The sequence below is a fragment of the Bubalus kerabau genome, chromosome 11, assembly GCF_029407905.1.
Source record: "Bubalus kerabau isolate K-KA32 ecotype Philippines breed swamp buffalo chromosome 11, PCC_UOA_SB_1v2, whole genome shotgun sequence".
Classification (NCBI taxonomy): domain Eukaryota; kingdom Metazoa; phylum Chordata; class Mammalia; order Artiodactyla; family Bovidae; genus Bubalus; species Bubalus kerabau.
The window spans coordinates 7,570,198-7,594,265 of NC_073634.1; the positions used below are offsets into that span (position 1 = coordinate 7,570,198).

At 46.1% G+C, this 24,068-nt stretch overlaps 1 protein-coding gene across 4 annotated transcripts in view; it reads right to left on the reverse strand.

The window, feature by feature from the left end:
- REV1 (REV1 DNA directed polymerase) overlaps window positions 1–24,068 on the reverse strand; it is an 82,833-nt gene that overhangs the window by 3,401 nt on the left and 55,364 nt on the right. For all 4 annotated transcript variants that reach the window (XM_055539435.1, XM_055539436.1, XM_055539434.1 and 1 more), the window contains exons 10-17: window positions 20,511–20,639; window positions 18,096–18,250; window positions 15,080–15,199; window positions 7,963–8,183; window positions 7,524–7,696; window positions 2,330–2,432; window positions 1,111–1,273; window positions 776–978 (exon numbers count right to left, since the gene is read on the reverse strand). In XM_055539435.1, coding sequence (XP_055395410.1) covers window positions 776–978; window positions 1,111–1,273; window positions 2,330–2,432; window positions 7,524–7,696; window positions 7,963–8,183; window positions 15,080–15,199; window positions 18,096–18,250; window positions 20,511–20,639 — 1,267 coding nt within the window. The remainder of the gene's footprint in view (window positions 1–775; window positions 979–1,110; window positions 1,274–2,329; window positions 2,433–7,523; window positions 7,697–7,962; window positions 8,184–15,079; window positions 15,200–18,095; window positions 18,251–20,510; window positions 20,640–24,068) is intronic.

The following is a 24,068-nucleotide window of genomic DNA, read 5'->3' on the forward strand; positions in this document are numbered from 1 at the left end:
ATCCATTTCTGGGATGGGTCCAGAGTCAGAGGTTTACTTTTCAGACAGGAGACTGCCTGCCTCACATCTATTTGTCTGAGAGCAGCAATCCAGAAAAAAGGGATTCTAGAAGCTTAACTCCACTCCAGCCTACACACAGAACCCCCTGCCCATCTGTGACATCCTCACAGCAACATGACTGCAGACACTGGGCAGGCCAGGCTGGCTTGCTGGGAGCCACCCCTCGGGGAACTCACCAGAAACCCGTGCCCTCCCCCGGCCCAGTCACACCCACCTTTCCCTTGCCTTACAGCCCCCATTGCTCAGGGACACAGAGAAAAGTGGATTTTCCCAACAGAGCTTCCAAACTGCAAACACACCAATAGCATACCACGCTTACAGCCCACATCAGCTGAGTGAATAGCTTATGTTAGGAAAATCATTCACCCTACAGAGCGAGCTGCTTGCCAAGGCTGCAAGAAAAACCTCTGATGTAAGGCCTCTGCAGCAAAGCTGTGCTGTTGACCAGGGTAAGTCACCACAATTACGTCTGGTGGCTGCTGATGGCGACAGTTCAGGAACCGGCTTTCATCCGTGCTGCACGACCTGCGAGAGCGGCAGGTCTCCATGGAAGCACTCTGGCCTCCCGGTCATTTCCCATTGGAATGAACACCTGGATCCTCCCTGACAGGTAGCCCTTTCTCCCTTTCTTGGCTGTTACTGGTAAAGAAAAATTGCATTCCTGCTGTAAAGCTACTCTCGTGCTGACCTCACGTCTACAACTGTGAACACACACCTGGGAAGGTGACGGGACCTCTATGCTTAGGTTGAGTCTTGGCTTTAAGCTGATGGGAGAATGCAGCCCGTTCCACTTGCTGGCACACTCGGCTTTGCTGGTAGTGACAGGCGTGACACCTGACGTCAGGTGTGGAGACAGAGACGGCACAGTGCAAGATCGAGGGGCAGGTGGCATTTCCAGATCCACAGCAGCCAGAAATACTGGAAATACAGGAGATGTCATAAAATAGCTTCTTCATGCAAAGAAGGCCTCGTTATGTATTCATTGTAACTCAGAACGTCAGGCTGCTGCACGCGTCTGGCAGAGCCCTCCCGGCCGCTGGCAACACTGACCTGCGGGCTCCTCTTCCGGGGGCCGCCTCGCCCGCTGGGCCTGCAGGAGCTCCAGGACCGACGGGGCCCTGCCCGCACCGTGGCTGGGCTGGGCCGCTGGGTGGCTGAGGCACGCGGGCGGGTTTGGATTCGCTGGAACCAACTGATTCACATGAATACCAACCTGCAACCAGAGTGAAACAGGTTTCTAGGAAGAAAAGTTCAGTGAAAAATATTCAAACAGCCTTTTGTATCATTTATTCCAAAACTACTTCTGCAGTAGCTGGTGAGCAGTTAATTTACCTCAACCTTCAGTATCTAATTCTAACCAATTTCTTCAAAATCAGAAACTCCAGAAAAGTAGAATACTGTACCCACTGACGTTTTCATCAATTAAGCTTTTATTTATTTGTTTTTGGCTACAGCTTGTGTGATCTGAGCTTCCCAACCAAGGACCAAACCCCAGCCCACAGCACTGGAGGTGCTGAGTCCCCCCAACTGGACTATCAGGAAACAGCAATTAAGTTTTAAGACTTCAACAAAATGTAACTAGGGGGCAGTCTACTTGCAGCCCCACTTCATCCATCATTTTGGGGTGGGGTGGGAGGTGGGTGTGCTGCAGGGAAGCACAGGTAAGCAGCCCCGCCCCGGGGAGCACTCATTCAATCACTCCAGTGCTCAGGGGTGTGTGTGTGTGTTGGGGGGAGTCTTATCACCACTACGGACACTTCAGTCTTTCCACAAAACCCACACCATGCCACTAACTACCCTTTACTCATACATGTGTGTGCACACGGCCTACAAAGGTTAATCTTTAGGAAAATTGAGGTTTTTACATCTAGATGGCCTCTCACCATCTGTTCCAAAGGTATCTTCACGTGCCTGGGGTAAAGTCTCCCTGCTAGGTCATCAGACCTCAGAGGTCAGACCATTTGCAGCCTCACAGTCCCCCCGGCCCTGCCCATTGCAGGGACCAGAGCAGTGGTCCCTAACGGAAAAACGCTTTAAAAATTCAAGACCATGAGTGGGTGAAACCCTGATTCGCACCATGAGCACCCTCAGATGAACCCTCAAGTAAGAAAAGCGTTACAGTTCAGGGTTTCCCTACTCACCCCTCGCACGTCAGCTATGCCGAGCTTCATTGCATGAAACATGTTCAGGGTTTTCCCTACTCACCCCTCGCACGTCAGCTATGCCGAGCTTCATCGCGTGAAACGTGTTCAGGGTTTTCCCTACTCACCCCTCGCATGTCAGCTATGCTGAGCTTCATCGTGTGAAACATGTTCAGCGCGGCTGTGCCAATGAGTTTTGCACTGTCTGTTGCCTGGTCAAGAGTCACGGTCCTGCAAGTGATAGAATCAACTTTTTTAAAGAACAAAAGCTGCATTCCGTATGTATTCTCTAGTTCATAAGCGGTACGGAACTGTTTAAAAGGATTAAAGTTGTAAAGAGTTATCGAAAGCTTTAAGTAAGTGGGATCCTTAGAAAGGAAGGAGTGCCTTCCTTCAGTGAAGCCAATAATGTGAAATCCATTACGCGGGCAACAAGGGGGAAAGGAAAATCAAGACCACTGGGACTTTCAGAGACCTGGTCAGCTAAAAATATGCTGAAAAATGTCTCATAGAAAATGTAAATATTTTAATGTATACTTAACATCAGCATCTGTGCTGCTTCTCAACCCTGAGTGTAAGCACAACGATGTAGGCTCCCAACAGAGCTTTTAGGTTGCAAGACTATCTATGCGGAGTTACAGTTCCTGCTCACAAGAGAAAGATGACTCCTGGGTTCTCCTGACACTGTTTTCAACACGTGAACACGCCCAACCTAACTGTCCTTTCCTCCCAGAGGGTGTCTTAAGTGGACACAGATGTGTGGACAGCTCTGATAAAGGAAGAGTGGTGGCGCCCTGTCTGAAAGCCAGACTCGATTACACAGTTCTTACATCTAAAGACTCCTCAAGGAGGACCAGAGAATGTGCCAGCCCTGATGGCGGTGGTTTAGTTGCTAAGTCGTGTGACTCTTGCAACCCCATAGCCTGCCAGGCTCCTCTGCCATGGGACTCTCCAGGCAAGAATACTGGAATGGGTTACCATTTCCTTCTCCAGGGGATCTTCCCAACACAGCGATCGAACCCAGGTCTCCTGCATTGCAATGTAGTTTTTGGCACCTAATAATGTGCCAGCATTATTAGGTGCCAAAAACTACATTTACTCTTGATTTTTTCCATACCATGAATACATCATGTTCTTATTTTGGATAAGTCCCTATTTCTTTAAGGAAACCCATTTGCAAAAAATTTCCACTGATAACGGTTATCTTAAGTGTATTTCACACAGATCAACAGAGAATAACTTAAAAGCAAGATTTGTAGTAGTGGACTGTGGTGGTTTAAACATGTTTATTTTCTCTCCAAAACAACACTAAAAAGGACTTGAAATTCTTTCCAAATGGCATAAACTCTTGAATACTGAAAGCAAATCAGTAAATGATAAGTTACCAAATGCCTGTTAAATGTGTAAAGCAAGGCACTAACTCTGAGATAAGCCAGTTTATAGTACAAAACCTCTGAAGGGCTCAGCAGTCAGAGGGGTCGGGTATGTGTGTGGAGGGTGCCTCCTCCCCTGACAGCTTCCCAGAGACGGGGATGGTGACACACAAGCTACAGACTGGGGCACAGCGAGCAGGAGCAAGGCCCCCTGCAGCACAGCACACCCTACCCCCAGAACCCCTCCTGAGTACCCAGAACACCAGCTGCAGGGCCCATCTTCTCGCCCACCCAGGGCTGCACATCTCATAGGAAGGGCGGCAGATACTGCCCGACCTGGTGAGTGACCAAAGACCACAGCCCCCCATCGGCTCCCCCTGGCCTTCGTGTCCTACTAAGAGTCTGGAGGCGCCCACGTGTCAGCAGTTCACGAACAGTCAACAGCTATCAGGTAAATGCTTGAAGAAAATCTCAAAACAGCAACAGAAACTGGAATAAAAGGAGCTTAGAGAAACAGACATTGGGACTATTAGAATCTTCAGGAGGCAAGAGAGAAATTCTCTCTGGGAAGGGAAACTATAAATACTTAAGGTCCAAAGAATAAATTTAAAAACTCAAAATGTTAGTAGAAATGAAAAATTTAGTTATTAGAGATGAAAACTTAAAAAAATTCACTGACCAAGTACCGGGCACAAAGACAAATGAAGACCACTCCAGAACACTTGTGATACAGAGCTGATTTCCTCTGAAGAGGCGATCAGAACAACAGGAACCCTGAGAAGATGATGGCAACAGAGCCTTTCTTTATCTGCTGCTGCTGCTGAGTCACTTCAGTCGTGTCCGACTCTGTGCGACCCCATAGACGGCAGCCCACCAGGCTCCCCCGTCCCTGGGATTCTCCAGGCAAGAACACTGGAGTGGGTTGCCATTTCCTTCTCCAATGCCTGAAAGTGAAAAGTGAAAGTGAAGTCGCTCAGTCGTGTCCGACCCTCAGCGACCCCATGGACTGCAGCCTACCAGGCTCCTCCATCCATGGGGTTTTCCAGGCAAGAGTACTGGAGTGGGGTGCCATTGCCTTCTCCGTTCTTTATCTGAGGAAGGACAATTGCTAAGTTATGTTTATACTTTAGGTCAGCAAACCGGTGAGTATGAGCAGAGATGGGTTTACACCCGTGAATTCTTGCTCAAGCTCTGAGCAGATCAGAGACAAAACAGATCCACACAGAAAAAGGCCATCTCACAACTCCAACTTTTTAGCAACTCTTAAAACGAACTCCGACTGGGGTAGCAGACTGGGCTGCCCCGAGAGACAGGCCTCTAAGAAAAGAGGTCAAAACCAGTAACGGACCTGGGGATGTGCTGAAACTCAGTCACATTGGAAGGGAGTTTGGGGGTAAACTCAGTGGTAAATTCACAAAACAGCAAAACCGGATGCTCAGTAACTTGAAGAGAAACGCAATCAAAAGGAAAGGAAAGGTTAGCCTAGTGGACAGTATGGGGTATGTAGATACACGCGCATCCTAACAGCGGCACACTGGATGGACCAAACCAAAACCCACCAACTCTACCGGGGCAAACGAAACACGCGGATGGACAGCAACAGAAGGAAGCGGTAAGTCCGCTGCTACTGCAGACTCTGCTGACATTTTGGAAAACTATGGGTGTATCAGAAGGAACCACAAAAGAAGAATGGTGATCAGAACCGGGGAGAGGAGAGGGGCAAGGGGCTAGAAGCTGTTATTTGACCTTTTCAATTAATCACTTTAAAAAATACATATACAATCCAAAATAAAAACATACACAAAAGAACCCCCAGAAGGAAAACTTCTTTTTCCAAAAGAAAACTGTTATGAGAAAAGTTTCCCTAAGTGGTGATGAAGCCACAGATCGCGATCTCCACGCGGCTCTGACCTGCCAAACTTGTCACTGCAAGGACAGCCTCAGCACTGAGGCACGTGCTGCAGGGAGCCTGAGGCCACAGAATGACCACACACTGAGCTGAGGCAGGCACACCAGGCTCCTAACTACAACACTTCTGGGAGCTTACACTCTGTCGTCTCTTTCACATAGTCTATTTTATACAACCTTTCATATAAAAATCATTCTTATTTACCACAAATCATGTAAAAACAGGCCACAGGCCGGATGTGGGCCACAGGAAGTAGTTTATCATCCCCTAAGTTAGAGGAAATACAGGATCAGTATTATAATATTTCAGAAGCTCTTACCTAAAGCTTCTCTTAGGCAGTTATAATACCCCCAAAATGTAAGGCTGAAATTAATGGCTTACAATTGATCAACATCTTATATTTATAAAGTGACACTACTCTCAGTTTAAGAAGTGTAATTATCATGCATTATCATGTCTTACATCAAGGTAAAGGCCAAGTGAAGCCCCCTGGCCTGCACGTCCTACTAGGAGGCCAGAGGCGCCCATGTGTCAGCAGTTCACGTACAAACCATCAACAGCTATCAGGTAAATGCTTGAAGGAAAGCATGTCTTACCCAAAGGTAAAGGGCATGGTGAAATGAGCACTTTACTGCCAGCGATGCAGGCAGCTTTTGAGCTGTCCTGTGTTCACTAAAGCTGAGTCTTGTCACAGATAAACACCTGGAAACCCATGGAAGAAACGGTTCGGTCTCTGAGAGTCACTCCAGAACAGCTGGGGGCCTGTGGTAGGGCCCAGCAGTGACCGTGGGACTCGGGGTGAGGGCTTCAGGACACTGTTCTCTGCTTACATGTGTACATTTTTCAAAATAAAACTTTTTAAGTTAAATAGGACAAAAATGAACAAATACCAGTAACAGGAAGCAGATAAGTGCATACAAAAACGCTGAATGAATATTATTATTGAACTGGGGGGGGAAGGCGATGGCACCCCACTCCAGTACTCTTGCCTGGAAAATCCCATGGATGGAGGAGCCTGGTAGGCTGCAGTTCATGGGGTCGCGAAGAGTCGGACATGACTGAGCTACTTCGCTTTCACTTTTCCCTTTCATGCATTGGAGAAGGAAATGGCAACCCACTCCAGTGTTCTTGCCTGGAGAATCCCAGGGACAGCGGAGCCTGGTGACGTGCCGTCTATGGGGTCACACAGAGTCAGACACGACTGAAGTGACTTAGCAGCAGCATAGAGTATACTTAAAATCCCAATTTTTAATGTTGTGTTCGTAACTAGATTTTTTGGAATATCCGGATTTTTCCAAAAAGGCTTAAATGAAGGCAGATTTTCTCATTGAGCTTAGACAGACTCAGCTCCTAGGTACTTCTGAATGCACCAAAATACAGAGTTCTAAGAAACTGTAAGGTATTTAAAATTGAGTAAATAGCAAGAAGAAACTACTACACTGTATTTTAATTTACCTGTCAGTCAACCAGAGCTTTACAACACAGTGTCCTGTATAGAGTATAAGTGGCATCCAAAATTAGGTATTTTCATATTGGCCTTACATATGAGGCCAGACCTTAACATCAGTCTTATATTAGTGGCCCTCACATTTAACAAAATAGGGTTTTAAAATGCTTTCTACCAATTTTCAGAGACTACTGTGATTAATCTTTTCACAAGAAAGAAATCACACCTCCCTAAATGAAATAAAGTCCTCACTGCAATCATTTTCTGAGTAACTGCACTGAGGCTTCCCCACGGGACCTTCCCACCAAGCCCACAAGCACCCCCTTCCTGTCCCTGCACTGAAGCCACGGCCTGCAGACCCCAAGGACAGGACAGCCTGCCCCGTCGGACATGCCGACAGGCTGGGGCGACCTGGCCCGCAGGGCCGCTCCACGGCCAGGGGCCGAGACCTGGCTCTGCACGACTCCCAGGAGCGTCAGTGTCTGCAGCTCTTTGGGCACACTGTTCCTTGTTGTTTTTCTCCCATTTTCCATTCATAAAACGACCTGTAATGAAATATCAATATCTAATGTCCTTTTTATTAATAAGCTTACCTGGTGGTGATGTCACAAATGCCATGGCCTCCATATTTGGCAGATTCTATAGGGGCTCCCGGCTTCCGTACCATGATTTTGAGAGTCAGGCGTTTACCCTTCATGCCTATAGCTTCAAGGCGCCGCTGAATTTCTTCTGAAAGACTCAGAAGAAAAGCTTCTGCTTCTTTTGGCTACAGAAAGATAAACATAGAAAATATCCATGTTATTTTCCTTTGCGCCTAACGGTTGTTCTCAAGTATATTAACCTCCCATATTTAACATGTGATGATCTACTGCACTGTCTGCTCTAGTTACGAACATACGTTCTGCCAGCTCTGGGAACGGCAAGGGTTTTAAGGCTTCATTTCAAGTGTCAACAGTCTATGCTCTAGCTGGGGAGACAGGACTATGTGCAAATATGAAAAACAGAAGCTAAAACCTGTGAGGAGATCAGTACCTGGGAAAACCTTATTCCATAGTTGATCTCAGCTGAAATAGATTTTCTTTCCTTTTCAGTGCGAACTGGTCTGTCGTCCAAACCTCGGCAGAACCTATAAAGCATCTGACCAGTTTTGGAACCAAATTCTTTCTGGAGTTTGGCCATGGTCATATACTGCAAGTCTCCACACGTCCTAATCCCCAAAGACATCAGCTTGGATTCCATGGAACGTCCAACTCCTAGGAAAGGGACAGTTCCTTAATTCGGCATGTGAACTGTTAAAAACAACTCAGTGACATGAAATGACTGCTCACGCACAAACATCTAGTTTAAAGTAATCTCCCTGAAAGTTCTGAAGTGACATCACTGAAGCAGCTCATAGATTTAGAATTTTTTTTAGTGCCAATCATACTAGAAAGTTATTTCCAGACACTGCTTCTCAATTTGGACTCCACCTACAGGTGAGCCAGAACTTCTCAAATGGGTATTAGTCAGTTAGTTTTCCAAAAAGAGTGATTTTTATTTATTACTGAGTAATAAAGTTTTCTATCTTAGTCACAAAATCAACTAAGTTACACACTGGCTTAAGCTGGTCTACAGCATGACTACATTCTAGGAGGCCCAGGAATGTGAGGGATTCTACCATGGTTTCGGCGATAACACTTCTCAGTGGCTTCAGCCACGTTTTCTTTGAACGGGAACTGGAACCAGAAGCCATGTCAGGCGCATGCCACATGCTCTCGTACCAAACAAGGTGGCACAAGTGATGGGGACGGCGCTTCTCGAGCCAAGTGGCCGCGAGCGGAGGACAGGCAGGAGTCTTGTACAAACGAGGCCTATCTCCCTAGAAAGGCAGTGAGTTTCCTGCAGCCAGGCCGGCACCCAGCAGTCCCCTCGTCACCATTTGCAAGGTGGAGCCTCATCCAAAGGGTGCCGAACGCTTATGAACATGGTCTCCACATGACAAGATCCGTAAGTCCCTCAGCAATTCAGACTGAGGTTCTGCGGGGTCTGGCCCACCCTCCACTACTTCTGGCTCCAGTTCTCTGAGCGGCCTTGTGGGGACAAGCAGTCCGTCCCGGTTCTGCAAGGGGAACCTCTTATAGCCGTTACGCAGACACATGGTCAGGAGGGAGATGGACCACCTTATAAAAGGTATACAGCCACGGAAGGGGGACGAGGGACACGTTTAACTCAAGAAAACCTGCCCCCTGATGGAAGTCAGATGAGAGGCGCTAAGGGTGCTGCATTGCCTTTGTGCCACCTTAAAGTTCAAGTCAGAACAGAGACCAAGCGCGAACAGCAGGGGCTCGGTCAACACGAGAGGAAGGACACTGTGCACAGAAAGACCAGAGTTTAAGTGAAACCTAACCGAATGTACAGGGAGGTTGCCGTTCCCTTCTCCAGGAGATCTTCCCGACCCAGGGGCTGAACCCTCGTCTCCTGCACCACAGGAGGGTTCTTTACTGATGAGTCACGGGGAAGCCCTAAAGAGAGAATGATCGGGCAGCAGCAGATGGTGTGTACACGCGTGCTAAGCTGCTGCAGTCGTGCCGCCCACCAGGCTCCTCTGTCCATGAGATTCTCCAGGCAAGAACACTGGAGCTGCCACGCCCTCCTCCAGGGGATCTTCCTGACCCAGGGACTGAAGCTGCGTCTCTCATGTCTCCTGCATTGGCAGGTGGGTTCTTTACTAGTGCCACCTGGGAAATTACTAATTTTTAACAAGATAAATAGCTGCTGCTTTGTAAGAATTCTCAGAAACTTTTACTGCCTAGTCTCCTGTACATATGTGAAACCTGTTTCCAAAGGAACAGCTCGTATTTTAGATGAGTTACCAGCTCAGGGTAGGGATAACAACTGAAAATGCTGACATTTTACATACTAAAAAGCTCTAAAACCTGTCCAATAATAAATTTGAGGACTTTTATAAAAATCAGTAGTGTTATATGTAAAAATCTCATGGACAGTTCTGGGTGGCCACAGTTGGCTACAAGCCGCATCTGAAGCAGAGAGGGGCAGTGTGAGAAGGTGGTTTGCAGGAGGAAGTCCATCCTGGCTGCCCCACTTCCCCGCATCTCAGCTGTCTCAGGAAATTCAAGGCTGTGCCGAAGGATTCAGCCAGGACACATAACCGCACACTTGCCCTTCAAAACGTCAAGTCCTTCCGACCATGAAGCAAACAAAGGTGAAAGGTAAACTCTATTTCTGTGTTTAAAAAAAAAAAACCCAGAACACATGTATACCTGTGGCGGATTCATTTTAATATTTGGCAAAACTAATACAATTATGTAAAGTTTAAAAAAAAAAAACAAACCCTAAACCGAACAAATAAACCTTACAAAAATGATGCAGTATGAAGACGGTGCTATGGATGGAACTGCATCCAGAATCTCAAGATTCCTGTGCTGAAATCATAATTCCCAGCATCTCAGAACATGACTAATTGGAGAAAGGTCCTTCATAAAGGTAATTACACTAACAACAGGTCATATACGCGGGCCTAATCCAGCATCCCTGGTGTCCCTGTAAGAAGAGATCAGGACACAGACGCACAAAGAGAGAACACCATGTTGAGAAGACAGCCACCTACAAGCCAACAGGAGAGACCTCAGAAGAAACCCAACCTGCTGACAATTCAATTGTGGACTTCTAGTCTCCAAGATCTTGAGGGAATAAATATCTGTTGTTTAAGTCATGCAATCTGTGATATTTTCTTATGGCTGTTTTAGCAAACTAATAGAGATAACCAGTATCATAATCGAACTCAGATTCCACATGCACTTTAAATATACTGGTTCCTTCTTATATAAAACTGCAATAAGATGTGTTAATGTTGTATTTCACGTTTCTGGTACTAACACATTCTTCAGTTCAGTCGCTCAGTTGTGTCTGACTCTTTGCGACCCCATGAATCGCAGCACGCCAGGCCTCCCTGCCTATCACCAACTCCTGGAGCTTACTCAAACTCATGTCCATCGAGTCAGTGATGCCATCCAACCCTCTCACCCTCTATCGTGCCCTTCTCTTCCCACCTTCCATCTTTCCCAGCATCCGGGTCTTTTCTAGTGAGTCAGTTCTTCCCTTCAGGTGGCCAAAGTATTAGAGTTTCAGCTTCAGCATCAGTCCTTCCAATGAATATTCAGGACTGACTTCCTTTAGGATGGACTGGTTGGATCTCCTTGCAGTTCAAGGGACTCTCAAGAGTCTTCTCCAACACCACAGTTCAAAAGCATCAATTCTTTGGCACTCCGCTTTCTTTATAATGCAACTCTCAAATCCATACATGACTACTGGAAAAACCATAGCTTTGACTACATGGACCTCTTTAGGCAAAGGAATGTCTATGTTTTTTAATACGCTGTTTAGATTGACCATAGCTTTTCTTCCATGAAGCAACTGTTTTTAATTTCATGGTTGCCATCACCACCTGCAGTGATTTTGGGGTCCAAAAAAACAAAGTCTCTCACTGTTTCCCTATTTATTTGCCATGAAGAGATTGGACTGGATACCATGATATTAGTTTTCTGAATGTTGAGTTTTAAGCCAACTTTTCACTCTCCTCTTTCACTTTCATCATGAGGCTCTTCAGTTCTTCTTCACTTTCTGCCATAAGGGTGGTGTCATCTGCAAATCTGAGGTTATTTCTAATTCTCCTAGCAATCTTGATTCCAGCTTGTGCTTCATTTAGCCTGGCATTTCTCATGATGTACTCTGCATATAACTTAAATAAGCAGGGTGATAATATGCAGCCTTTACGTACTCCTTTCCTGATTTGGAACCAGTCTGTTGTTCCATGTCCAGTTCTAACTGTTGCTTCTTGACCTGCATACAGATTTCCCAGGAGGTAGGTCAGGTGGTCTGGTATTCCCATCTCTTTCAGAATTTTCCATAGTTTGTTATGATCCACACAGTCAAAGGCTTTGGCATAGTCAATAAAGCAGAAATAGATGTTTTTCTGTCACTCTCTTGCTTTTTCAATGATCCAACGGATGTTGGCAATTTGATCTCTGGTTCCTCTGCCTTTTCTAAAACCAGCTTGAACATCTGGAAGCTCATAGTTTACGAACTTTTGAAGCCTGGCTTGGAGAATTTTGAGCATCACTTTACTAGCAGGTGAGATGAGTGCAATTGTGCAGTAATTTGAGCATTCCCTGACAATGCCTTTCCTCGGGATTGGAATGAAAACTGACCTTTTCCAGTCCTGAGGCCACTGCTGAGTTTTCCAAATTTGCTGGTATATTGAGTGCAGCACCTTCACAACATCATCTTTCAGGATTTGAAATAGCTCAACCAGAATTCCATTACCTCCACTAGCTTTGTTCATAGTGATGCTTCCTAAGGCCTACTGGACTTCACATTCCAGGATGTCTGGCTCTAGGTGAGTGATCACACCATTGTGATTATCTGAGTCACGAAGCTCTTTTTTGTATAGTTCTTCTGTGTATTCTTGCCACCTCTTCCTAATATCTTCTGCTTCTGTTAGGTCCATACCATTTCTGTCCTTTATTGAGCCCATCTTTGCATGAAATGTTCCCTTGGTATCTCTGATTTTCTTGAAGAGATCTCTAGTCTTTCCCATTCTGTTGTTTTCCTCTATTTCTTTGCACTGATCGCTGAGGAAGGCTTTCTTATCTCTTCTTGCTATTTGGAACTCTGCATTCAGTTGCTTGTATCCTTCCTTTTCTCCCTTGCTTTTTTCCCTTCTCTTCTTTTCACAGCTGTTTGTAAGGCCTCCCCAGATAGCCATTTTGCCTGTAGTCATTTCTTTTCCCTGGGGATGGTCTTGATCCCTGCCTCCTGCACATGTCACGAACCTCTGTCCATAGTTCTTCAGGCACTCCATCAGATCTAATCCCTTGACTCTAATGTCACTTCCACTGTATAATCCTAAGGGATTTGATTTAGGTCATACAAAATAGTCTGGTGGTTTTCCCTACTTTCTTCAATTTAAGTCTGAATTTGGCAATAAGGAGTTCATGATCTGACTCACAGTCAGCTCCTGGTCTTGTTTTTGTTGACTGTACAGAGCTTCTCCATCTTTGGCTGCAAAGAATATAATCAATCTGATTTCAGTATTGACCATCTGGTGATGTTCATGTGTAGAGTCTTCTCTTGTGTTGTTGGGAAGAGTGTGTTTGCTATGATCACTGAGTTCTCTTGGCAAAACTCTATTTGCCTTTGCCCTGCTTCGTTTTATATACTCCAAGGCCAAATTTGCCTGTTACTCTAGGTATTTCTTGACTTCTTACTTTTGCATTCCAGTTCCCTATAATGAAAAGGACGTCTTTTTGGGGTGTTAGTTCTATAAAGTCTGGTAGGTCTTCATAGAACTGTTCAACTTCAGCTTCTTCAGCATTACTGGTTGGGGCATAGACTTGGATTACTGTGATACTGAATGGTTTGCTTTGGAAACGAACAGAGATCATTCTGTCGTTTTTGAGATCGCACCCAAGTACTACATTTTGGACTCTTCTGTTGACCATGATGGCTACTTCGTTTCTTCTAAGGGATTCCTGCCCAGAGTAGTAGATATAATGGTCATCTGAGTTAAATTCACCCATTCCAGTCCATTTTAGTTCGCTGATTCCTAAATGTTGATGTTCACTCTTGTCATCTCCTGTTTGACCACTTCCAATTTACCTTGATCCATGGACCTGACATCCCAAGTTCCTATGCTATATTGCTCTTGACAGCACTGGACTTCACTTCCATCACCAGTCATATCCACAACAGGGTGCTGTTTTTGTTTTGGCTCCGTCTCTTCATTCTTTCTGAAGTTATTTCTCCACTGATCTCCAGTGGTATATTGAGCACCTACCGACCTGGGGAGTTCATCTTTCAGTGTCCTATTTTTTGCCTTGTTGTACTGTTTATGGGGTTCTCGAGGCAAGAATACTGAAGTGGTTTGCCATTCCCTCCTCTGGTGGACCATGTTTTGTCAGACCACTCCGCCATGACCTATCCGTCTTGGGTGGCCCCACAGGGCATGGCTTATAGTTTCATTAAGCACATTCTTAGATTTATTTACTAGGGAGTCAAGTGGCTTTACAACTAACCCATCATAAAATGGTATTTGGGTCCTTTAATAACTTTGGCCTATAACAGATACTTCTTAGGCTTAAGAACATGGATTCAAAAATACCACTGAATCTACTTATAACAAACTTTCACTAAAAATATACTGTCTTGAATGTTCCCACCACAAATACACAGGAGTTTTGTGAAGCTAACACAAGCTGCTTTACAAAAACCGGACAGGATTATCTGAAATGGTATCATGGATTACTATAAGCTTCAGAGAAATTTCCTTTTAAAATTTATTTTTTAATTGAAGGATAATTGCTTTACAGAAAGGACTTTCTTAGAAAGAGGTATCACCATAGAAAGCATGTCTAAATATTTAATAAAAGTGAAGTGAATTCCCTACACACAAAATTTACACCTGTTGAAGGGCCTCAAAGGGCAACGATTTTCCTGTTATAGTTGGTTACACTTGATGATTTTTCCATAGAGAAAGAGCTCTACATGCTAGGGTAGCTAGCCAGAGAAGAGTAAAATAACTAGCCATGCTGCCCAATAGGGGAGAAAGGTATGCCCTTCTAGACATTTTACTCCTGAGTTAACAGAACTTAATACTTCGTTTTAGGTTTTCTTCTTCCTGATATGGTTCAAATATTTTCTACTTTTAAAACTACTTGCTTACTAAACTCAGAAACATATTGCTAGCTTGGCAGGACAATTTTGTAAACAGGGGAATCAACTGTCAAAACTTTATCTTGGGCCTATATGTATACTAACTATTTCAGTTCTGATTTATTTAAAGGATCAAAAGTCAGTTTCATCATATTCTTTTAAATAGTACTTCTTAGAATTCCTTGACCTTGGTACTTTAGAAATACTTAAATACTTGAAGTAAAACACACGAGAGGCAAAACTACTATATTAAGGTTCTGATAAATCAACTGAAGGGGTATTTACTGTGGTGTTGTGAATTTTGTTTACCATGGCACACAATAAAGATTAAAAAAATTTAAATCATGTTTTGGAAAAGAGAGATACATTACACGTCTATACAAAGCACTGATGAATATTTACAACAAATAAAAGTTAAAAAGAGATGCTCTATATTTACCTGGTAGGTTAGTAACTAGCTGACCTCTGATAAAATCATCTACTTCTTCTGGTTTTAAGTGGTATTGGCCATCTGGTTTTGCTTTTCTAGTTGCCATTCTAGCCAGTAGAATATTAGAACCTATAAAAAAATTTTTTTTAAAAAAAGAAAAGTCATTTAAGAAATAGTCACAATTATTTTCAAAATTTTCTAACAAAGACATCTACAGATAGGTTATCTATCAAATTTCTGAAAAGAATGAAAATAATCTGCCACTGTGCTAACTGAGTTGCTAAGTCATGTCTGACTCTTTTGCAACGCTATGGACGGTAGCCCTCCAGGCTCCTCTATCCGTAGGATTTTCCAGGCAAGAATAGTGGAGTGGGTTGCCATTTCCTTCTCCAGGAGTATCTTCCCAACCCAGGGATCAAACCCACATATCCTGTACATGTCTCCTGCATTCCAGGTGGATACTTTACCACTGATCCATCAGGGAAGCTCCAATATTTAAAATATTTACTTGTCTGTGCCGGGTCTTAGATGCAGAGTGGGGGTCTTTAGTTGTAGCACATGGGATAGTTTCCCGACCAGGGACAGAACCCCGGCCCTGTGCATTGGGAGCACAGGGTCTTAGCCCCTAGACCACAGGGAAGTGGTCATTTTAAGCATAATACAAAACTGGCAGAATTCTGTTAAGTATTACAGATTATAACCACCATGGTTCCTGGACAGAGGCTTCCTTTTGTTCCCAAACGTGTGACGTTTCGGCATCTCCCACCCAGGTAAAGGAGCAGAGAAAACAATCCTGATCAAAGACTAGAGGTCCACAGGCAGCAATCATCAGCAATCAGCTCATTTTACCAAACAATCTTTGTGTTTCTGGCCACACCGTGCAGCCTGCAGGATCTTAGTTCCCCACCCAGGGGCTGAGCCGGACCCACGGCAGTGAGCGTTCAGAGCGCTACCCACTGGACCGCCAGGGAAGTCCCTCATTTTACCAACCAGTGGATCCACACTAGGGAGAAATAAGGCCGAAGCAATGCCACTGGACTGCGGGGAGCCCCCAAAACCAGATGTCTCGCTATATGATCAGAATATGGGCGCAGAACTGCAGGTATGAGTGTCTTAGAAAAGAAGGCAGACAGACAGGGAGGTCCAAGGTGTGTCAGTGGACACAGACATTAACGCGGAGCAGAGAGAAGGCTACCGGGGTTAGAGAAGGTGTCAGGCAGCTGAGAAACATCTCAGTGTGGGGTCAGATGAACTTCTGTGTAAATAACAAAATCTCCACAAACTACAGAAGGCTTCTATAAAGGACATATCTTAGTTTTATGGGAAACTCATTTAAAAACAATGTGTTTTCCTAGGGTAAATGTAAAAATATTTATGAAGAGAAAAAGTCACAAAGTCACACCAAAATGATAAAAGTGGTGAGCTGTGAAGAAAAAGAGGGCTGAGAAGTAGACACATCATCTGGGACTTTTGTCTTAATTATGTGCTTGAACTTAAAAGAACATATTCGTACCATCCCACTTGTACATTTAAAATAAATACAATTAAAAACGAAAAGCCTATTATACAGAGTGAAGTAAGCCAGAAAGAAAAACACCAATACAGTATACTAACGCATATATATGGAATTTAGAAAGACGGTAACAATAACCCTGTGTACGAGACAGCAAAAGAGACACTGATGTATAGAACAGTCTTATGGACTCTGTGGGAGAGGGAGAGGGTGGGAAGATTTGGGAGAATGGCATTGAAACATGTAAAATATCATGTATGAAATGAAAAAAAAAAAAAAACACATATGTGAAACCTAATGAGAGGAAAGTCACAATGAGACTATAAACTACTTTTACAATGCCATTCTCTTCCTTGAGAGTAACTAACATAAATAAAATGTCACTGTCTTTATACTCTAAAAAAATAAATAAATAAATAAAAATGTTGAAGTAAAAAAAAAAAAAAACGAAAAACTAACCCTGTGCCTAATGACAGCGGACTCCAGGAGGCAAGCCCTAAACGAATGCTGAGGGGGTCTGCAGGCCACACCCAGGAGCCCAAGGGCAGGCCTGCTGGGGAGGGATGCTGTTAACCTGCTTTGCATTGGGTGGGCCAGAAAGTCTCTTCAGGTTTTCCTGTTACATCTTATGGAAAAACCCAAACAAACTTTCTGGCCAACCAGTATTTTCTGGGGCTCATGATGTTCTGACTTCTTAAAAGCCCCGCCTGACGCGGAGCACCTGCCTCCCCAGGGCTGGTTCACTCCTGAAGACGGCAAGCCACTTCCGGTTCCTGGGAGCCCGCCTCACACACCCCGCCAGAAGCCCAACCTCCTAGCCACACTCACACACACCGCAGCAGAGGCTCCAGCCGAGGAGCCCGTTCCCTCCCACTTCAGCCTCCAGATCTAGACCTGGTGCTCTCTCAGGTCACCCTGCGAGGGCCACACAAGCAATCAAGATCTTCAGTTAGCAGAGGCACCGCGTGTGCTCAGAGAGGAGGAGGCACGCAGGGAGGCCGAGGGCGACACGGGGGACTCCAGAGCACACCGTGGGAGAGCCCAGGAGGAGCACAGATGGCGGGGCGGGCACACGTCAACACTGCTGACTTCTGCAGACAGTGAAGACGGCTGGCTGAGGGCCTGGGGAGCTTCAGAGAGGAATCGAGTTCCTACAAGACTCAGCAACACGGAACTCCAAACCCAGCCCCACTGCACGGCTTTAAACACAGCCTCTGTTCACATGAGAAAAGTACAGTGTTGACAAATACTGAATTCTGTTCTCCCCATTTTTGAGGGAAAAGAAATATTCCAACTTGTGTACTCTAAAGATGTTATTAACCACTTACTAACACTTGCAACAGTTTGATCTCAGGCTTCGCCTGTGAGCCACACTAAGCACCGTCTCAGAAGTGGAGGCCTAAACATGAAAGTGAGAGAAACAAAACCTAAAAACTAAAGTTAACTGGGACCCAGTGCTCCTAGAGCGAGGCTCCGACCACACGAGCAGTGCGAGAGGGGCCAGCTACTGACCGATCCCCACAGAGGCAGCACATTTGGTCTGGTCCTTAATTTCCATGCGGACAGCATTCGCAAACTCGTCAGGCGTGAGTCTGGTCTCGGCGAGGATCTCGGTGATGTCTACCAGGGCTTCATCACAGCTGACGGCTTCGATGTCGTGTGTGTAGCTGCCAACACAGAGCAGAGGCGCCGAGGCGCAGCCACGCTTAGCACATGCCCGGCCGCACGGGCTTCCCACGGCCGCCTTCTCCAGCATTGCCTTATGCGACTTAAGATGCTGAAAGCATTAGCATTTTAACTGAACTGGCTCAAGTCACTTAACCTCCAACTGCAAAGTTCATCAGTATTTTTTTCCATATTAACTACCAAAAATACAACAGAAATGATCATTTCAATTTCTCTACAGTGAGAACACCTCCATAACCCTTTGAATATATGGGAAGTATTGAGTCAATTAGAACTGTCACAACATTTAATTTTAAACATATTCGAACATGTTTTACCAGAATCCCTGAGGAAGAGAAAAACCACACAAATCAAGCAATTGATTGTCTCCTGAACACAAATGCCCAGGATAGAGCAGGATATGATGGCCAGTCAGCCACGTGCCCGTCTAGAAGGACACCAGTGACATTCTCTTCAGATGGAAACACTGCGGGCTTTGGTTTTGGTTGTTGCTGTTTTGGGTCAGGATCTACCTATACAGAGCACTGTTTCGGTTCACCAGAGGAAAGGAAAAGGGAGAGAAAAGTTGTTGTGTGGCTCTGATGTTCATTAAATTCGTGGACCACAGGCCAGCAGAGGCCTCAGGACGAGAAACGGATCTTCAATAATCCACTTGGTGAAGTACCAGGGGCCCAGCCCTCACCTCTAACAACTCACTGCAGGTTGTGAATCAGACTAATTACTATCCACAACCATTTAAGAGATGAGTGGTCTGTCTTGGATTAACTCCAGGGAGCAATCTGTCAGAGCAGAGGGTGTCCTGATACGAAAGCCGCCCTGAGGAGGGATGTCCAAAGGCGGCAGGAGAATAACGGAATCTTCGGCTCAAAGAACAGCCACATGGCCACTGAAAATGTCTCCACCAACCCAAACTACATAACAGTGTGCGCGACATCCCCACCCTGAAGTTTAGGCTGCAGGCCACTCGGGCTCCGTGACCACAGGCGGCAGCACCAGCTCAGACCTGCCTGCAGCCCTTGCGGGCCGCTGCGCCTGACCACAGCTCTGGGGGGCCCAGCAAGCACAGGCTCCACTTTCTAACAGGACGGCCAGCCCCGTGTTTGGGGTCTTAGGACAGCTGCGTGAGAACTGGCTACCCCCAGCCCTAAGTCCACACAACGATGGCAGAGAGCTTCCCTGGCCCTCTGAGGTTCGCGCTCCGTTAAAGGCAGCCCCCCAAAGGCGGGGCCCCTCTCCTGCAGGACTGGCGGCATCGACAGTTGTCTGCACGTGGTAGATACTCCATAAACAGGAGAGGAAGCAGTGACGAGAGAGGTGAGCATCTCCCTCAGAACAGCAGCACAGCCAGAGGGCTGACCGGTGTCCACCCACACCTCGCCGGCGGCTGTGCCCGCTGCCCTTGACAGAGCTCAGCGGCTGGGACAATGACCTTACCTGGCCTTTTAGAGAGAAAATATGCTAACTTTAGAGCATATAGAGCCTGCCATATACTTATTTAAAAGTTTGAGTTTTGAATTAACATTAAATATATGTACACTGTAAATATTCCAAAAACAAAATCTCCTCTCAAGCCATCTAATTACCTATCTGGAGACTACGGCCAACCCTTGAACAACAGTGGTATGAACCTTGAGGGATGGCTCATACATGGATTTTTTCAGTAGTGAATACAAAGAGTGCTACGTGATCATGAACACGGAGAAGCCATGCGTACACACAGCTGGCTGTGGGCTACACACGATTCTGCACCTTGTGGAGGACAGCACCCACGGCCACCAAGTCGTTCAAGGGCCAGCTGTATCACTAAACATTTTTATAAAAGCTAACATTTGGCACGCCTAATGATTTCAGAGGACAAACGGTTCGAAAGAGTCTCTACTTGTGAATCTATAGTTTTAATTTTCAACAAAATTTTAACTCATATTTAATAAAAGAGAATGACCAGGTTAAAAACACCCATCTTTCATCTGTCTGGTTCCATGAAGGGAAAACTGGAACCACTGAGCAAGAATCATGTAGACAGAAGATCAGACCCCTAGCGGCACCAGCGAGCAGCTCAGGTCCAGCCCCACAGAAGTGTCCCGAGGCCTGAGCCTCGCCCTGGAGGTGCTTACGGAAGGAGGGGGCCGGGTGCCAGGGGGCGGAGGGGTGGGTTTCCAATAGGCCTGAGGCAGCTGGGGTCCCCTCTCAGTATCAGGTACGAGCAGTCAAGGTTCGGGAGAATGAGTATGGTGCACATACCTGGCCAGCGTCTCGTACATCGTCTGTGCAACCTCTTTATACGCGTGGAAATCATAAGGGACCGCCTGGAGATTGGGACAGAGCTGTTTGGCGTACCCGAAATACATTCCATTCCTAATGCCAACTTGTCTAGAGAGACAACAGAATACAGGGGAGGTTAGACCTGCAATGTTTAAAAGCCAAATCAAGTGTCAAATATTGCTATCTCCCCAAGCCATCGACACACGAGTGTCATTTAACTCCCCTCTCAGGAGAGGTAAAAACCAGGCTGTGAGAAAGCTTACAGGTTTGTTTCCCCACAAAGGAGAATCCCACAACTGTCAGATAAGTGTGAGTGACACAGCAGACATGCCCAAATATGTTATTCAAAGACATCTCCCGGACCTTGTACCTCTGACCCCTCTGCAGATGCCAGAGCATCCCCTGCCAGCAACGTCACAACCACCCCAGAGCAGGACCGTGCTGTGGAGGTCTGCTGACCCAAACGAGGGCCTGGCTCAGCCACAGTTCATCCCCCAAAGACAGAGAACCACACAGAACAGTGAGCGCTGCGCGACAGACAGACAGGGTGTACTCATCCTGTCACCACCCAGCTCCCCCGCGACCGACTCCAGGCGCCCGTGTGGGCTCCATGAGGGCCAAGCTGCCGACAGCGGTGGCCACGGCGGGACGTCACTCTGGCAGGAGCCAGGGGTCCACAACTTTGAGGGACCTGATTGAAAACGGTACATCTCAAATCTCCTACATGTCTCTGTGCCCCACATTGCCTTTGATATTAAGAGCATTCAGCACAAAACTGTAATTATGGGATTACGCACAATGAGTAAAATTCCATGTTACTACTCTGCAATGAATCAAGAAGAAAATCTTACAGTAAAAACACAAGCAGATAACAATAAGCAGTGTTTCCCGAGATTACATACTTCTAGATAAACGCATCACATGGTTACTTCACGTTTCTACTCAGTAAACACGTACTCACTCAGTACTCAGTACTTAGTACGGAGGTGTCCCTGTTTTTAAGAAACACGGTCTTCAATACAGAGAGGCCTGTGGCTCCCTGACCATCCCAGACCACCACTGAGCACCAAGGAGGAAAAGAATCCTCCACGCTACTGAGATGAAATGGTACACTTTTTTAATGTATATAAAACGGTAATGGATGATCAGACTGCAAAGCCCAGAGTAGATGAGAAACATCTAATAGGAGGGAAAAATGACAGGAAAAGAAGAGATGACTAACAAATCACAGTAAAGAAAACAATGCTCTCACTCGTTTAACAAAAATCAATGTCTCAGGCGCCATGTGAAGTGGTGGGCAGAAGACAGTGAACAAAGTGGACCCCATGGCATCCACCAGGATGACCCGCACAGGCCGGGGGGACGGGCTCGAGCCCACGGGCCTTACTGAGGCAGGGGGTGTGTGCATCATAGTTTACAAGGCTACGTAGAAGTACACAAATAGTTTAAAACATGATATGCAGGTTCAACATGTAAAAGCTAAACTTATAAATTAAAGGAATGTGTTACATAATTCCTATAAGTACTATATTCTTATATTTACAGTACTTTCATTTTCAAATTTTTCACCTACACAAAAAATTTCACAGGCATATTACTTAGAAAAATATAATACATCAACTTACGTACTCAGGCGTATTGATATCCCAGAAAGAAGTGCTTAGGGATCACTCGACACCGTAAGGAAGTTATGAACAAAAAAGGAAACACCTAAGAGGCCTGCCACGACTCAGGGAAGTAACACACTTCTAGTCGGTGGTTGGGAAAGGAGGCTCGCGGCATATAAAACAAATGAGTAGGACTTCCCTGACGGTCCAGTGGCGAGGATTCAGCACTCTCACTGCCGAGGGCCCGGGTTCAACCCCTGGTTGGGGAACTAAGATCCCACAAGCCATGCAGCATGGTCAAAAAATAACAACAAACACGTAAAGACAATTACAAAACAGTCTGTGGTGACTTCACTACAATGACGTCTATGCGGGTCAGCCGCCAGGATCGCGCAGGCCCTCGCGGCCGGGCCCTCAGGGAGAGCGGCGCGGGCCCTCCTCTCTGCGCTGCGGGCTCGCACAAGCGTCCTTGGGGCTGCAGCTGCTGCTGCTGAGTCACCTCAGTCGTGTCCGACTGTGCGACCCCATAGACGGCAGCCCACCAGGCTCCCCCATCCCCGGGATTCTCCAGGCAAGAACACTGGAGTGGTTGCCATCTCCTTCTCCAATGCGTGACAGTGAAAAGTGAAAGTGAAGTTGCTCAGTCGTGTCCGACCCTCAGCGACCCCATGGACTGCAGCCCACCAGGCTCCTCCATCCATGGGATTCTCCAGGCGAGAGTGCTGGAGTGGGTGCCAGTGCCTTCTCCAGTGCTGCAGTAGACAACGTTAAAAACCCAACCATCAAATCACTGTCAGTGCCAATTCAACATTCTGAAGGACAGTCACATCACAAATTCAGGATTGTAAAGGGGGAAAACGGAGGTTTAGAAAGTATTTGCTCCTTAAAATCGATAATTATAGGATATTTGTATGTCACTACCTATCCATCCACATATCTGCCTTCTAACTTAGTTGTGGATAAAGCTATTACTAGTTCTCTATGGTGGTTTAGTCACTTAGTCGTGTCCGACTCTTGACATCCCATGGACTACAGCCTGCCAGGTTCTCTATGGTAAATGTAAGTAAAGGTAACAGGCATGCAAATCCTGACTTGTGGAATTAGATTCTACCTTCCTATGGCTTCTACGGTCACGTTCCCTACTTAGCTGACCCCATTATTATAAAGTCCATGTCTACTGAAAACTCTCCAGGCCCTAAAACTGGGATGACCGTCCCTATAACCTAGTCTCCAGTCCAAGCCCAGAAACGTTTCTCTGATGCAACTCCGAATATATTAAAAAAAAAAAAAAAAAATCTCACTGAAGGAAAACATAACTGTTAGATAGCCTTTAAAAAACAGGGTATCCAAGAGACCCTCCTTAGGAGCGCCCCAGAAAATGAAAAATTACAATCAAAGGACACAAACCCAATCGCTGTAGGTTTCATGTTTTTCTTTCCCCCCAACTTACACTCAAATTCGTTTTCACCACTTTCCGCATCTCCTTAAAACAAACATTTGCCATCTAAGTGACACTTAAATGGCTTGCTGCACAGCATTTGGCCCTCATATATCATCACTCCAATTATTCTCAACATATTCAGCTTGACAACCGCCATCTGTGGTACAATACAAATGCCCTATCCAAACACCAACAGAGGCCTGGAGTCCAAAACCTCCAGGAGCTGGCAACGCTCCTAACTCTGGGGCGACCTTGGCACTCATTCCCCAACCAGCATCCAGCAGGGAACGCAGGGCACGGGGGAAGACCCTACAGAGGCAGCACAGGAAGGCGGCTTCCACGTCACCAACAGCTAAGCCCAAAGACTGGGAAGCATCCCTCACGCATGCCTCAGAGCTTGGAGATGCAGAGCACGACGCCCGGTCACCAGAAGCACGCCGTCACCACCCCCGAGACTCCGCAGGGGGAGGAGACGAGCCCCCTGCACAC